The following is a 16,395-nucleotide window of genomic DNA, read 5'->3' on the forward strand; positions in this document are numbered from 1 at the left end:
ATGCGCAAAATTCGCAAAATTTCGTGACTTCCAAGTGTATGTGCACCTGCAGATTTGGCAGTATTCTCAGATGCATGGTTCGGGAAAGCAGCAGCACTATTAAAGCACAGTACCGGAGCAGTGCGTACACTGTCCTGGGCAGAGACTTTCCCGTGTGTGTATAGGAAGCCCTCCGGGGACCACATCGTGAAGGGTCACTGAAATGATGAACAGTGCAAACTGAGCCAATTGAAAACACCTCAAATACTGACGTCCTTACAGGGAACTCAAATCGGGGGCTCCTAGGAACCAAAGCACAGCCAGCCACTGCAGCCAAAATGCCTCGTCGGGCCATTCGCTGACATGCACGGTGTCCAGGGACGTGAGTTTACCTGTTTTCTGGTTCTTGTCTTGCCTGTCCTGAGTTTGATGTATCTGGCTATCAATTCGTTCCTACCTAAAAGAAAGAAGAGTTTACAATAAGATGGGTTACCTTAAAAAAAAAAAAAAAAAAAAAAAAAAAAAAAAAAAAAAAAAAAAGCCAAGAAAAGTTAGAATCAAGAATTTTCAGGTTGGAGCTGTAGATGTATTATTCATGCTAGACACATAAGACAGTACAACTGCTTGTAAAAACATGTGCTAGCGGAAATTAGGAGGAAGGGCATTTAATTACGAACCAGGATCAGCAACTGAGGGGAGAGATGTGCCTTTCTGTTTCTTTACACGTTTGTGCCTCAAGAGGTGGTCAACTTGTACGAGCAATAAACCCGAGGCTTCGCGTGAGTCCGCAAACCTGCTTCTGTGTTAGTTTTCATGCCCGTTTCTTCTCACCCACGTTTCTATCCCTAGTTAACTCCAGTTAGAGGCATGAGAGCCAAATGGAGAAGGAACTGCTGTGACCACAGAAACCCTATAAAAATAAGGGGCTAATGACATTCCCTCAAGATGGTCACTGTCCTAGTAACTAACTATACATGAGATCGCGTTCATGGAAAAGAAAAAAAAAATGACTTAACCTCCTCGAAGCTTTATCATCTGTAGGGGAAAGAAAATGCCTACAAGAATAAGCAAAAACCTTCCGGCTCTACGCCACCGGGAGACAGAGATGTCACAAACCGGTAATCTGACTACGAAGAACTATAAAGTCATGAGAAAATGTGTCCTTGAAGCTAAGTGGGGAAAGGTATTAATCACATGACATGAAATAAAACCCCTCTTGTTCAGTTAACTATGTTCATTAGCTGTAGAGCTGGTTGTAGAATTCGTGCTGCCTTACTTCCCAGACATTCTGCACAACTGAGGAGGGCAAGAGCTTTGTCTGCTCCCCCAACGCCTCCCTAGCACCCAACACACTGCTGGGCACACAGTAAGAACAATCGAGGAAGTAACACAGCCTCTGGTGACAGAGGGACCCGCACCCTCCAGATCTCCCCTGGCAGAGAAAAGAACTGGCAGCACTAATGAGGACCAACCCAAGAGTGTCCTTGTGGAAAGCCCCTTGGAGGAGTCTGAAGACTCCCTCAGCATCTGCCTAGGATGGTCCTGTCAGCATGGCTCTGACCGCTGCCTGTCTGTGTTAGGACCACGCAGATCAGAGTCATCACTGGAAGGCACAGGAATCGTGGAATCCTGGGGCTAGGAGGTCCCTGCAGGTCATTCGCTCCCACCGCCTGGAAGTATAGATTCTTACAAGCCTAACGAAGCACTTCTAGAATTAAGGAGGCAGTCCATTTTATCTTAAACCATATTTAAGAATGAAAAGGGGCGCCTGGGTGGCTCAGTCGNACAGGGCTGGAACCCACGAACCGTGAGATCATGACTTGAGCCAAAGGTGGACGCTTAACCGACTAAGCCACCCAGGCGCCCCTGTTTGGAGCTTCTTATAACTTTCACTCCCAGATTCTCCTTGTTTCTCTTAACATGAACGAGGCTATATGGCTGACTCTCAGATATTGACAACTTTCAGGTCTTCCTTCAGTTGTACCTCGTCCAAACCTCCTCTGTTCCTCTGTTACCTGTGGCAGCTTCTGGAACACTACCACAGCCATCTGGTGAGCATCCTTTGTCTAATTTCCTTTCATAGGCTGGAGCCCAGAACGGTAGTGGTACTCTTCCTATGACTAGCCCACAGCAGAATGAGTCTATCACCTCCTTCATCCTAAATACTCTACTTCTGTTAATGCAGCCTGAGACTGCATTTGATTTGGGGGATCCACAATAAACTGTCAATTTATGTCATTTAGACTCCTAGAGGTCGTTTTCATACAGACATCTCCTCAGATATATTTCTACCTCTGTACCCAGTCTTTTCATGCATAGTTGGGATTTTCAGATCCCAAAACAGAAGCTTACATTATAGCTACTGCGCCTCAACCTGTTAGATTAAACTTATCATTCCAGCCAGTCAGGATCCTCTCAGACCCTCATTCTTGTCTGAGCTTACCCTTTAACCACAGGAAAAGGACCTCGAAATTCAGGTTTTAACTGCTTCTCTGAGCATTCTGTTTCAGACTTCTGGGAACTACCAATATCCCCTGTAGTGTCATTGGGGCTACTTCTCCACCTCTCAGATGGTCGTACAGATTTTGCAATTTGTTTCCTAAAGGCTCGCGGACAGCAAGGCCCGGCCAGGAGTGCCTCGCTACCAGAAGCCAGACCTAAATGACAACGTGTGCAGACAAGCCAAGAATCCTCCAGCTGACGGCCTCACCGGGCGCCCTGTTTCGGGCTGTCTGAGTGGCCACGATTCTGTATGACATGCAATTTCAGACGCACCTTGTCCAGACGGCAAAACGTCCCTGCCCCCGTACCCGTTTTCCATGAAAGCAGACAAGGCTGCGTGACTCGCGTGACACACAACCTCCATAACTTGCTTCTTATAGCATGTGGGCCCATGGGGACATGAACACCGAGGACAGTCACATGTGACTGTACACACCCAGCGGTCCATGCAAATGATGCCCCTCAGAGCTACACCATGTCACTCCAAACACTTCCAAAAATCACAACGTGTGCAACACGCGGAGCTCCCAGCATATGCAGAGCACGACACGACAGCCACCACTTCATGGAAGCTTGTTGTGACTCTCATGTCCCTGTTCTTTACATAAGTGAGATCACCTTTCAAATCCCCGTGTTCCTTCTTTCATGCCGTTGTTTGAAGCCGTGAAGGGTAATTAACTGAGGTATCTGTGTGTTTCTTGCCTCCACAAGGAATACCGCTGATTTCGGATGTTGAATTCAGAGTCAACTAACTCGGAGCGCCTACCTGATCTAGTAAGAAGGGTGTTTGTGAATCACTTTGTTTCATGTGAATTTTTTAATCACCATGCAGGCAGCTTTGTACACAGAATCACTATTTGGGCTTTCCTGGTTTTCAAAAATGTGTATTTTATTCGTTTATTTAAAAAACAAGGTGCCTGGATGGCTCAGTCAGTTAAATGACCAACTTCAGCTCAGGTCGTGATCTTGTGGTTGGTGAGTTCAAGTGTGGGATCGAGCCCCGCAATGGGCTCTGTGCTGACAGCTTGGAGCCTCGAGCCTGTGTTGGATTCTGTGTCTCCCTCTCTCACTGCCCCTTCCCACTCATGCTCTCTCTCATGCACTCTCTCTCTCAAAAATAAATAAACATTAAAAAAAACAAACAAACCCAGATTTAAACACTTCAGCTAGTTCACCCTTAAGTTTTAAGCTCAACTGACCTATTTTATAATTTTTATAATCGCTTTCAAAGGGCCATTCAAATGATGTTTGGTCCATTTTACAAAGCTAATTAAAACTCTTTCAAACGTTTAAAAACAATGTACTTAACTTAGAATATATTTAATTCTTTTACTTATTAGAATTGCTTGACTTCACTTCCAAAACCTTCCCTTAAACAACTCTTAGAAACCTAACGAATTACCTTAAACACTCTAATACTGCTTACAAATCTAGTAAGACTTCAACCTTCCCCCAAATCAAGTCTAAACCGATTACTTCACTGTACCTTTTAATTTGGAAATACACGCTCACCTGTGGCATGGGCCAAATTATTTTAACTAATTACTTGAAACATCAAATATGTATAAATCCTCGAAGTCAAATATTAACACCATGGCTTTGACTCTATTAAAATCTTCTCTTTTCAGTTCTAAATCTAAATTGAAATATGCCTACTCATTCCGGAAACAAGGGATGGCATTCCAAAGACTCTCGAGTGTCTTTTAGGCAGCTGGGGTGGTACATATTTGGGGGACATCAACGAGGTTCTCAATGGATGTTGGTCAGTGACCTTGACAAGGGCACAGGTAATTTAGGAAGTCTAGGAAGCTGTCCCCAAAATACCGGATCATCATCTAGGCCTTTAGGGACAGATTACATTTTCTCTAACATTTTATTATGAAAAATTTCAGACCTACAGAAGGCGGTTTTTTGTTTGTTTTACAGAAGGAATCTCGTAGTGCACGCTACGTACCCACCTCCTAGATTCTACCCTCGCTTTTTCTATACTTGCTTTTACACGTCTTTCCGGTCCTCTGCCCGTCCGCCAAGCTGTCTTATCTTCTTGCTGTTGCTGCATTTCGTGCCACGGTGGTGGTGACAGGCACGAGAATGTTTTTCCTCAGACTTCAACCTGCAAGTCATTAACTAAAGCGATAGGACAGATTCTGACGGGACAACAGAGGGCCGTGGGGGGACGGTCGTTCCACACGGAAGAGCAGCATTCTCTTAACACAGAAGCAGGAATCTGGAACCCTCCACGACCACACCTGCCAGCCCTTAAGCTGCCTTGACTACCGCACCCTTCCTTTCCGAGCCCAAGAGTTTCTGAGTCTACAGTCTGTGTCCGCACCAGTCATGTCTTACCTCCTTCTCATTTCTCTATAAATAATCTGTGATATCTTATAGAGCTCAGTGGCAATGTCACACTTCACCATGGAGTGTCATTATACTACAGCTACTCTGTGGCATAAAATGTCCTTTAGAAACACACACCCCCTTCCCACAGGCAGTAGGCAGGGACGAAGACCGCCACCGCCTGACTTGCCACGTTCATGCTGCGATCCTCACCAGGCACCTCGATCCGGCCTTTATTTATTCTCCCTTTCTCTGAAAGCACATACCACTGTCGAAAAGCAGCCATCATCGCAGCTCCCGCGTCCCAGATTGCTGCGAAATCTCCTGCTAAAGGGGCAAAGGGGAGCAAGATTCCAGCTGAAAGGCGAGGAGTCTGCCCTGGGCTTGCCCTGCCCAGAGAGAAGGCCGGTTAACGTTGTTGTGGGCTGGGTGTGTGATGGGATGTGGCCTCAAGGTCATGTTTGAGGCACAGCAAATGCAGGGTCTGTGGCTAGAAATTGTAGCCCAGAGACACTGGGCTTTCACAGTGTAAGAGCCACTGTGTAATTGAACGGAGGCCGGGAGCCACAAAGCAAGAAGGCAGGCACGGAATCTCCCCTTCCTGGCTGTGTAGCCCGACTGAGAGGCAAACTCATACCAGGGGAGGGCTGACCAGCCCAGGGGCAGGGCAGGGGCTCTGGCCACCGCACACAGGCCCTCTCTTTGCTGGGAGGGACCCCTGAGGATCCCCCCCCACCCCCCCGTTTNAGTTTCTCCAGAGTGCTAGAACAAAGCTGTATCAAACAGGCATCGATGCTATGATGCTATGGTTGCGACCTTAGGGCCTTTCACAACCCCTCCCAAACCCTAAATCAGCGCAACGGCCCTACAGGCTATCAGAAGCTTCCTTGTTAACACCTTGAGCTTTCCAAACTCTGTAGCTGCACGCTCAACTGCTTTAGCTCGTATTGCCCTGGCTCATTTCTGCACCTCTGGATTCTGCTCACCTTTCATATGTCTCGTCCTTCGTAAGCCTTCTGGATAGAAGAGGGCCCCCTTTGTCCTAACCATCCACAGCCTCTGACTTGGGCTTCCTCGCTGCTGGCTCCTATTCTTGCTGCCTTAGGTTCTATTGTTTTGGTACGTGCCATGGCTCCAACCAGAAGTCGCTGAGAATAAGAACCGACGGCCTTCATCTTTTCTCTGCTTCCCCTTCCCAGGCAGCCCAGTGTTGGTGGTGTGAGTCACCGACAGGGGCAGAAGAAGGGCCGTTATATCCCTAGCTAGGACCAATGCACTTTGACACGGGATCATCAACATAAGGCGAAAACAGAAAAGGGAAGAAGACCCAGTGGAAAGAAACAAAGAAGATGCCTTCCACGAAGTGACCAGACCAGGGGACACGGCTCTGTCCTCCAACACAGCAGCAGTGCCCAACAGAGAGAACGGGTTACGGAGTACTTGCTCAGGCAAGATGCTTTAAAGTGGTGGTCAAATACTTTCTAGACACGATTTTTTTTTTCCCTGTCAGCTGAAGTTCATCTCAAGGAAAAGTTGTCTTAGGCTTTGAAAGGGAACACCAAGAAGTACAGGTGTAGGGGACAACGAGGGGGCCGAGGGACACATAGTCCTCCTGAATCTCTGGGGGGTTTGTATGGACGGATACTGCCAGAGGAGGCAGTCAAGGGTCTTTATTAACTGACCTGGGAGGCGTTAATAATTAACCTTTTTCTTCCACATTGCTGCCATCGCACCAGCGAGACTGGGAGGAAAAGGAGGCCACCGAAGCTGGTCGGTCACCCTCTAGGCAGACAACAAGTGGCACCTGCACAGCACCAGCAACACGCCAGCATCACGAGGGGACGAAGATGCCGCGTTGCTGTCGAGGAACCCACACCTGTAAAGGACCCTCCTGAGAACGGAGTCTGGCCCCCCGCCCATGCCCCTCATGTGCCACAGCCCACGTCCCGCTTACTCAAGGCCTGTGCGATAAATGCCTGCCCCTCCCACTCTGCAGGATAGAAAGTTCCACAGGAGCACGGACCACACCCTGGCGTCTGCCCATCACTGCACCCCCGGGGTCCAGCCTACAGCAGGTCCTCAGTAGTAAGTCCATGCTAATGGGATGAACGCCTGAATGACAGGGATGGACAAGCAGCACGGGAGGAGGGCACAAAGCTAAGACTGGGGATAAAGGAAGGGTCACCCCAAAAAAGCCAAAAAGCAACCAAAAACAAATAAACAAACAAACAAACAACAACAGCAAAAGCAGCATCTGAACCAACCCCAGAGCACTAACAACGACGAAGTTTAGACACCAGTGTCTCGGTTAATCCCTGATATAAATCATTGACCAAAACCCAGCACCCGTGTGGAAAATCACCAGAAAGGGCCACACTGCCTGTTCTGGGCTGTCAGGGGTTGGTGCTGCGTGTTCCCAGTCTAAAGGTTTACAGCACGGGCTGGTGGCCTTCAAGAGGTGAACACTGGCAAGCCCCTTAGAGAACCCGTGTCTGAATTTCCCCCAGGGGCTTGTAAGGAATGGCTTTAGCAGAAAGAATACAGAGGACGGCTGTGTTAACCCTCGGGAAGCCGGAACGTATTCCCTGCACCCGTTCACAAGGCCTGGCAAGAACTCAAATCCCACTTCTCAGAGCTCCTATCAGTCAACGGCAGCTGATAACAGTATGAAGGGATGGCCCCGACAACCTCCACCTTCTCCTTCATCTTGGCGGGACAGCCGACCAGCTACACGTTTGGAGTAGACAAGGGTCAAAGAGGCGAGCGCGTAAAACTGTCCAATGCTTTGTATGCAATACCATCCTTCTACACGGGAGAGAAATTCTTCTTGTTGTAATTATTTCTGGAGGAAAAGAAACATGAATGAAGTGAGGGTTCCTAATGGCCCATTTTCTATGAAGCAGGAAAGAGGTGCTAGATGATCACCTTCTAAATTCTCGGGTGAAGAACTGAAGTAGTCCTAACACTTTATGCTTCTAGTTGCTGTTCTACCTAGTCCGTCCCATCCACAACAACCTATAAAGCATACTCCAGCTTAGCCACTCTACTGCTCTAAGACCCTCAATGGCCCACTGCCTGCAATCTAAAGGTCAAACTGCTGTAGTGAAGTATTCACTGCTGTCCCACCATCTGGCCCCAGCTCTCTGTCATCAGGACACACCACCTCCGCCATCACCTGAATCCACTGTGCTACCATCAAAACGCACATGTAGCCTGCAGTTCCCCAAACCATCCTGCCAGTCTGAGGTTTTGCTCACAGTTAAGACGATCACTTCAAAAATCCTTCCAGACCCAGCTCAGAGGGTGTGTCCTCCACGACCCCTCCCCTCCCCCCCCCCAACACGCACGAGGCAGGGAACGGTGAAGGAGAGTGAGCCGGGGAACCTGGTGTGCCCCTCACAGACCAGCGTCTGGGAAGGACCGCAATGCATCAAAGCAAACCGATCACAGGAGAGAGTGTGAGTTGGAAAGAAATCACTCGGCATGGCTCCGCCCTGCCCGGGGACGTAGCAGAGAATCCCCATTTGGCTCTGGGTCCACGATGCCTTACTTCTGTGTGTGTCAGGACACTGTCCTCATTCTGGCTCTAGGAAGAGCTCCTTGTGGAGCAGACCATAAGTTCCTTAAAGGCAGGGTCAGTGTCGACACCCACTCAAGGTGTATATGGGATTGAATATGGGCGTATGTGGCATTGAATGGAACCCAAGCTTGTTGCCCTTGATGGCAACCTAAACAGATCCCCTACCACAGGCTCTCAGGGAAGTTTTCACTCATCTCTGGGGCATGTGCTTTTGCTTTCGGAGCCACATCTGATTATGTTGCTTTCTTACATCCACAGGTCCCTGGCCATGTAAGAAAAACACACACTCCTTAGCCTGGTACCTAGGCCTACGAGCCCATCTCTGCAGAGGGCTCTTCTACTCCAGTACAAAGGGCTTCGTAGATTCCCCCAAGTGACTATCCTGCTTTTTCCTCCCTCTCTGCCTTCGTACAGACCATATGTTCTTTCCCTTTTCCTTTGCCTGCAAACTCCTACTCATCCCTGTAAGCCCCAACTGAAGTATTTCCTCCCTGAGGTCTTCTGGGACCCGTCCAAAGTGAGTTAGTCATTTTCTCCCTCATGCCGTCAATATGCCCTGCTGTTCTGCATGATGATGACTCATCATTCCCCTGTCTAGGACTGTAAGTGCTCTATCGAAGGAATCTATCTAGTTCTCTGACTATAGATCTGCCACCTATTAAGTAGGTACTCCGTGTTTTCTGTTTTGTTGTTGATGTTTTTTAATTTTTATTTCTTTTTGAGAGAGAGAAAGAGAGAGAGAGCATGCATGGGGAAGAGAGGGAGTGGGGAGAGAGAGGGAGAGAGAGGGAGAGAATCTGAAGCAGGCTCCAGGCACTGAGCGGTCAGCACAGAGCCCGATGTGGGGCTTGAACTCACGAACTGTTAGATCATGACCTGAGCTGAAGTTGGATGCTCAACCAACTGAGCCACCCAGGCGCTGCAGTGTTTTCACTAAATGAATGAGTGAGCTCTCCCTATGCAGAAAAGAATGATCTAGAAAAAGGTCGTGTAAAGCAGGCAGACCAGCACTATCACCTGAAACCCGTAGCCTTTTACACTTAGGACCGCTGCATCGATAGGCAGCACGGTTCTCGAGACCCTCGTTCTGCTCTCTTAACTGAGTGCAATGGGGACCAGCACATGCCCCTCTCCTCCTTGCCCCTTCCTGCCCGCACCGACCTCCAAATGCCACGGGAGTATGGACCCGGTCCAAAAAAAGGCTAATCTCAACATTAACCTGGGGGAGTTTTGTTAATGAAAAACTTTGCTAAGAACACTCTGTTTATTTATTAATTATTTGGCCTTTAAAGACATGTGAAATCCACACACTTGAAGTACCAAAAATTACTGGATTTTCACGGGGAATCTTTAATGGTGGCAAAGCTTCAGGCTTGGTTTTTGTTTTTGATTCAGAAGTAGGACTGCCCACCTCAATCTTTCTGGGGAAGCTAGACTTGTACTTATAAGCTCTGTGAATCTGGGCAACTGGATTAACTTCTTTGGACTTTTGTTTCCTCACCTGTGAAATGGGGGTAAAGTATCTATCCTGGAGAACTGCAGTATGCATTAGCAATGACATGGGAAGGGTCTGTCCACTCAGAGTGATTTAAAATGGCCCCGGAACTATCATGTAGCATCGCTGCACTTGTGTATATGCGGTCATCGTTTGAACACATATGTGAGGTTTCTGTCCAGAGCACCACACCACACGGCATCTTGTATAAACCGACAGTGCTTCTACTTTCAGGGTTCTGAACAGCCAACAGCTCTGCCATGCTGCAAGGAACATAGTTCTGGACATCTTGGCAGCATGTTAACCTTTCAAAAGGATGCGGCCCCAGAAGTCATTTCCAAGTAAAAGGAGCCCTTTACTGTGATATCTTAACATTAACGGGACATCGTGCAGGCTACTCACTTGCTACAATAATCTTTTAATTTAGAATAGAATGTTCATTGAATAAGATAGCAGGAATTAGGTTTTTGCCAAGGGCAAATTGTGGCCAAAAATTCTCATCATTTGTGGCAGACTCTAAAATTACCTTTATGAACAGGCTGGCGGCATTGTGTTAGATAGCACGTCCCCCACCGGATTTCCAGAAGTTAGCTCTTAGTACAAATACAACTATCACTAGAAGAATGAAGCAAGGACTTCTGGAGCTAGTAGGCAGCTGCTATACAGAGTTGTGTTAGCATCCCAGGCATCCGTCCAGTCGAAGGGACACTCACATGGGACTGCCCGCTGCTTAGGAAACGTGCTAAATAGAGAGGAGTCTAAATGCCCAGGCCCTCGGGAGTTCTTTGAACAACAACAGGGGAACCAGGATCATAAAGGACATTTAAATACTTGCACTCAAACTGAAGAAATATTAATCTGAGGGTTAGGCGGAAGGAAAACCTACTGTGTGGTAGGATGCAGTGAGATGGGAGAGAGGTGGACAACAGCATGAGGACCGACTGTGTGCCAGCACTGCGTAGAGCGCTGTGCTTATATGCTGATAGGCAGAACTCTCACGCCTGCCTTCGTCCCAGTTTATGAATGCTGCCGGATGCTCAAGACGCTCAGAAACCCACCCAAGTAACCAACCTGCTAAGGGGGAGTTGAGATTTGACTCCAAGCTTATAATGCCTTAACTTTAGACCAACTGCTCTGATAATAGCCTCAATACTACAGTGCGTTAGCTTCTCACAAGGCCATTACTAAGTGCTTAGCGAGAAAAAACCTCACTAGAAGGGGGGCACAACCTGACCGTGAAGCGGAACTGCATGCGTGTCCTTTAAGTTCTCTGTTCACCAGCTACTACACAGGATACAACTCCCCTCCTCTTTCTGCTTTCGAGTCCTTCACAATCCAGCCCCAATGCACTCCCCTGCCTTGTGCAACAATCAGCTGCTGAACATCTTCTATAGGAAAGGCATTACACGAGCACAGCAGGGACAGCGCAGGAGGCACACAGGGGACCACTACACGGTCTCTGCCCTCGAGGAGCTTAGCATACGGGAGGGAAACTGAGGCAGAAAGCCACACGACAGCAATAAAAGCAAGGCATGACGGGGATGAGGCGAACAACTAAGGAACAGTCTGAGAGAAGTCCAGAGATGTTTTCTCTGGTGGCTGCCATGCTGTCATTCACACAGCTGTGCTGGCCATATTCGACCGGTTTCAAAACCAAGGGCAACCAAAGGCATCGACACGCAGGCTGGTCATTAAGAAGAAAACAGTGGCCTACGCTCTGGGCTTTCTATTTGAGATCGTGAACAAGCCAACCAGGATACCTCTCTCTTGGTTGAGTCTCAGATTCAGGAGGGTAGACCCTTTTTTTAACCTCCTTTAAAAATTTCAAATTACCCAGGTGATATGCAGTATGTATTCTCCCTGTAAAAAATTAAAACGTGACATACACAAACCCACATTTTTTGGTTTTGTCTTGTTTTCTGCCTTTGTTCCTATCTCTTTCTACACATACTGTCACGTCATATTGAATTCTATTCCTTTCGTGTGAATGACCCCCCCCCCCCCAACCATCCTGCCCAAATCTGCCTATTTCTGAGTTACCAGAACCCAGGGCACGCGGCACTTCCCAGCTCCCTGCCCGTTATGCTGCTCTGCCCCTTCCCACTCAGCAGCCGTTATGCCTGCATTATGCCTGCGTCCAGCACAGGGCTTACCACCCTGCTCGCTCCCGGTGGGGGCATTCACTCACCTTCTTTGACAAATTATCAGCTTCTTGAAGGCAGGGGATACTTCCTACTCCCAGTTGCCGATCCCTCACCTCCCGGCACAGTACTGAGAACGTGCTACTTCATGAAAGCACCAGTGCTGATTTTAGCCCCATCTTGAACAACTGCCACATGGCACACGGGAGATGGTGACTGAATATTTTCTTCGAAGAGGCGGGAAGAGAGGGAGGAAGCAGAAGGGGCAGGACAGAAAAATCACCGTGCTGGCAGACATCTGGGATACAGAGAAGAACGCGACAGGGGAACTCACAGTCTGGGTGAGTGCTCAGGGAGTGCCAAATACCCAAGATCGTTTCCTCTTCCCAAGCTCTAAGAAACGTACAAGGCACCCATAATCACAAGTGAGATACTGGGGAGGGCGGGACAAGGAGGGGTGTTTTATTCCCTAGCAGAAAGAACCTGCAAAGCCCACAACCCCCAGCCCTTCAAAAGGACAAGGCTTTTCATTCCTGTGATCAATTTCAGATTTACCATCCTGCCTCAATCCACCACCTGCACAGAGCCTAACATTCAGTATCCAACAGAGAAAAACACACATTCTAAGAAACATCTCAACTTTTTCATTGGTAGAACAGGTAGGAAGGAACTGGAGAAAATGCAGATGAACTGGGTACATTCTGCGTAGCCAAGGTATTTTTAAAGACAAGGAACAGACACAGTCAACGTGGCCTCATCTGCAAGCTCACTTGCCACACTCAAGTTTGATTTTTTTAAAGAAAAGGCAGAGCCCAAGCTACTTAGCCTGCCATGGCTCTAGCCTTGAAGGTTGCTTTGCAAAGATATCTCAGAGTGAAATTATCCAGCAAACCCTTGTGTGGATAGAAGGTTCCACAAGTCAACAACCGCTTAAGCAGTTTAAACCAACAAGCAAGATGCCCTCTATTTAAATGCTATGAGCGAATCTATTTTAAGCCTTTAAAAATCCTCTGGGCAGGTGTTTAAGCTGTGTACAGACTGAGCCTGCGGAGACTCTGGGGGTGGGGGAGGGTGGGCTCCACTCTCCATGTAGGCAACATTTTGTTCAATCTTCCTGCAGCAGGTCATGTGACAAAGGCCAAATAAACAGCATCTGGGGATTTTCAATTACAGACCTTCGCCCAGCATGCCTGCACTGTAATCTCTACCAGATGAGGCTCAGGCCTCCCTATTTTCAATAATTCACACACTGTGTACACATAACATGACAATAAGGGCATTCATGGAGCCGCCCGATTCGCAGATCAAAGCTAGCAAAGGGCCAGCTGTAAGCATGCTCTACTGCTAGATGATTCGTGCTTTTCACAGGCCTGGAAAGGCACTCCGCAGGACCTGGCAAGCCGGCCTCTTTCCTGTGCGGGATGCTGAGCAAACTCTGAGCAGGAACCGGGCTCGGTCTCCTCAGGATGGCCAGAGAGGCGCCCGACTCCATGCACAAGTGCTAGCACCGGGCAGCCTCAAACTCGAATCTGCCCCTCACAGGGGCCTGCCTCAGCTGGTGCAGACCAGCGGCTGAAGCTCGACCGCTCTGGGGAGCAGGTGGTTCTGGACAACAAACCTGTTCAAAAAAGACGGCAAGGCTCCCGTACTTGAGAAACCCTCGGCCAGGTGCTCGGGTCTACACAGCCACTGGCTGTGCCGTTTCCAGGTAGCCGTCACACCCATACAAACAATTCGGGCACAAACTAGACGGAAGTAGATTTTAACGGCTGTCACCGAGCTGTGGGTCTGGGAAATGAAAGAGGACACTCTGTTGTTAGTCCTCAAATCACTACACGTTAAACTCCATTAACTCGGGTGGGCGCAGACCAACGCGTTTAGGCGCTGTGGGCGTGTGAGCATGCCCGCGGGGGCTTGGAAAGCATTCAGAACGCTCGAGTCCACGACATTCCAAATCCCCACCGCCCTGCAAGGGGAGCCGCCACTGCAGGAAATCGGGACACTGCTTCTTCATATAAAGATTTCATACCCGTCAATCAGGGCAGGAACCCAGAGCAAGCCATAATGGTGACTTCCTCGGCAGCAAACACAGGCTGCTCACCAGCTGTGGGCTGTGCATCCTTACCCTCTTTTCTCTCCCATTCAGAATGGTTTCCTCTTAATCACAATAATCCCAAAAGTGCTAAAACATATCAATCGTTGGGTAAGCCCGGCCTACAAAGGGCCAGCCGGCTGGCTTTTATGGCCTTGTCCAACAGCAGCTGATACTTCATTCAGTGACAAATCCAATTTAGCAGTTACAAGAGATTTAGCATCCCTGAAAAAATATTGGGGTTGATCTGGCACTCTAAAGTCAGCACATGTTCCGCTGCCATATTGTTGCGGAGATTACTGTGCTGTCATATTTGGATGTCTACAACCAACCGTCTCGCACCTTTTCTACCCTTGCCCCCCACGATCTAATGATGNAGAGAAAATGTAATCCCTGGATAAAAAATACAGGCTACAACCGTATTTGGAAACTGACTCAATAATGTGATTTTTATCATCCCCACACACGCGCATACGCGCAAACACATGCGCGGGAATAATTGGCTCTACTTTTCTAACGGGATTCTACCCTACTTTTGGGATCTAAGTCAGCTTTGAAGGGTGAAAAGAGATAAACAACGTGTAAAGATCTCACCCTTGGATTGAAATTCATCATATTAAGAACTACTGCAGGACTGATGGTAAAGATCTTCTCATTAAATTTTTCACATTTGTTTTAAAAATCAGAACATTAGAAACCCAAGAAAAGCTTTAAGCCATGGTGGAGAAAAGCACATACATTGACAGAAAAATTAACTTTTGAATATTTCAAATACTCAAAACAGGTATGTTCTTTACAGATAATTATATAAATTCAAGTTCAGAGAATCTCCTAAGAAAATAACTTGGATAATTTAGCTATTAAAGGGACACCCAACCAACAAAATGACATTTTTAAGCAACACCACAAGGTAATGTATAAAATACAATAAAAGGGAAGTGATCTAATAGGAACACAGGCTGATTATTCCTTTAATATTAGGGCTTTGTAGTCAACAGTTGGTTATGTATCCCAGATTTAACGATACCAAAAAAGTGACCACAGAGGCATCTGGCTTAAAAAAAAAAAAAAGTTTTCAGTGCCATGAGACATTTGCAGTTGTGGCTGGCAAGATATCAGTGATGGAATATTACATACATGGAGTTCTTATTTCATGTGGTTTTCAAAACTTTATTCTCTGGATTTTCTTAAAGCATAAACTGAAAATTGAAACAAAAACAAACGCCCAAAGCCTGCAGACGGGAGAAGACATTTAGCTTCTGTGAGTAACTATCCATTAGATTAATATTTTGCCAATGTCACTTGTCACAACAAAAGCAGCGGCATTTATAATTTACTCCAAGACTGGTTTAATTAAAATTCAAAAAACCACGACAAAGCTAGACTGCATTTCGTTTGCCACATTGTAATTACTTACTTTGTAGCCAACTATAAACAATATTTTATCAGGTCCACAAAAAATGCACTTAAAAACTAACAGTAAAGCAGAGACATTGGAAGGACTGATGGAATCAGTCCCTACACTTCTACTTCGAACAGAGAGTGACTTCTCAACTTTCGTAGGACATAAGAAAATGGGTTCCCATTTCTCCAATCTGAGGGGACTTTGGAGTCTGCCTGCATTACCCTCCCTTGGAGCAGGGCTCCGACTCAGGACACAAATTTGGCGGAACCAGATCTGCTGACCTCCCTCCCAAGACCAGGAAAGAGTCTCGCTTGGCTCAGACTCAACAATGAGACAATAGAGGCTGCCAGGCATGATGAATGACTTAAAGGCTTAAAACCACCATTTGCATCCTCCCAGATAAACAATTAGCTAAAAAAAAAAAAAAAAAAAATCTGGAGGCAACTTCCAATACTGTTAATATATGCCTGGCAGCGGAGAGTTAGTTTAGGGAAATTAGACTTACTTTAAGACCATGTGCCCGTGACATTCTCTGAAAGTGCTTTACTGAAATGGGAAGAAAGAAACCTCTCCTTCTGGATAAAGGACAAAGTGGAGAATTCTGAAAGTTAGAAAAGGCTCAGAAACATCCAAGTCTCCTAAAGAGCCACTATCAAGGTTTTCAGTGTATTTGATTACTGAATTTTTCCATTCTCTCTTCCCTTATTTTAAATCCACATAATTCGTAGAGGCAGCGTAATAAAAAAAAAAAATCGCTTCTTGAACAAGGCGGGCAGGCAGAAACACGATCTGAGCCTGAAAGAAAAGGAAACGGCCTTCACGCACGCTTGCCAGAGAAAAACCAGTGCTTCTGAAACTGCACAC

General features: G+C 47.2%; 1 protein-coding gene across 5 annotated transcripts in view; it reads right to left on the minus strand.

Annotated features, from left to right (window-relative positions):
* The window catches only part of TEAD1 (TEA domain transcription factor 1), a 184,990-nt gene that overhangs the window by 75,572 nt on the left and 93,023 nt on the right, over positions 1–16,395 (minus strand). For all 5 annotated transcript variants that reach the window (XM_077761184.1, XM_077761185.1, XM_077761181.1 and 2 more), the window contains exon 2: positions 372–436. In XM_077761184.1, the coding sequence (XP_077617310.1) occupies positions 372–436 (65 nt within the window). The remainder of the gene's footprint in view (positions 1–371; positions 437–16,395) is intronic.

This window comes from Crocuta crocuta, unplaced genomic scaffold (genome assembly GCF_008692635.1).
Source record: "Crocuta crocuta isolate KB4526 unplaced genomic scaffold, BGI_CrCroc_1.0 scaffold233, whole genome shotgun sequence".
NCBI lineage: Eukaryota > Metazoa > Chordata > Mammalia > Carnivora > Hyaenidae > Crocuta > Crocuta crocuta.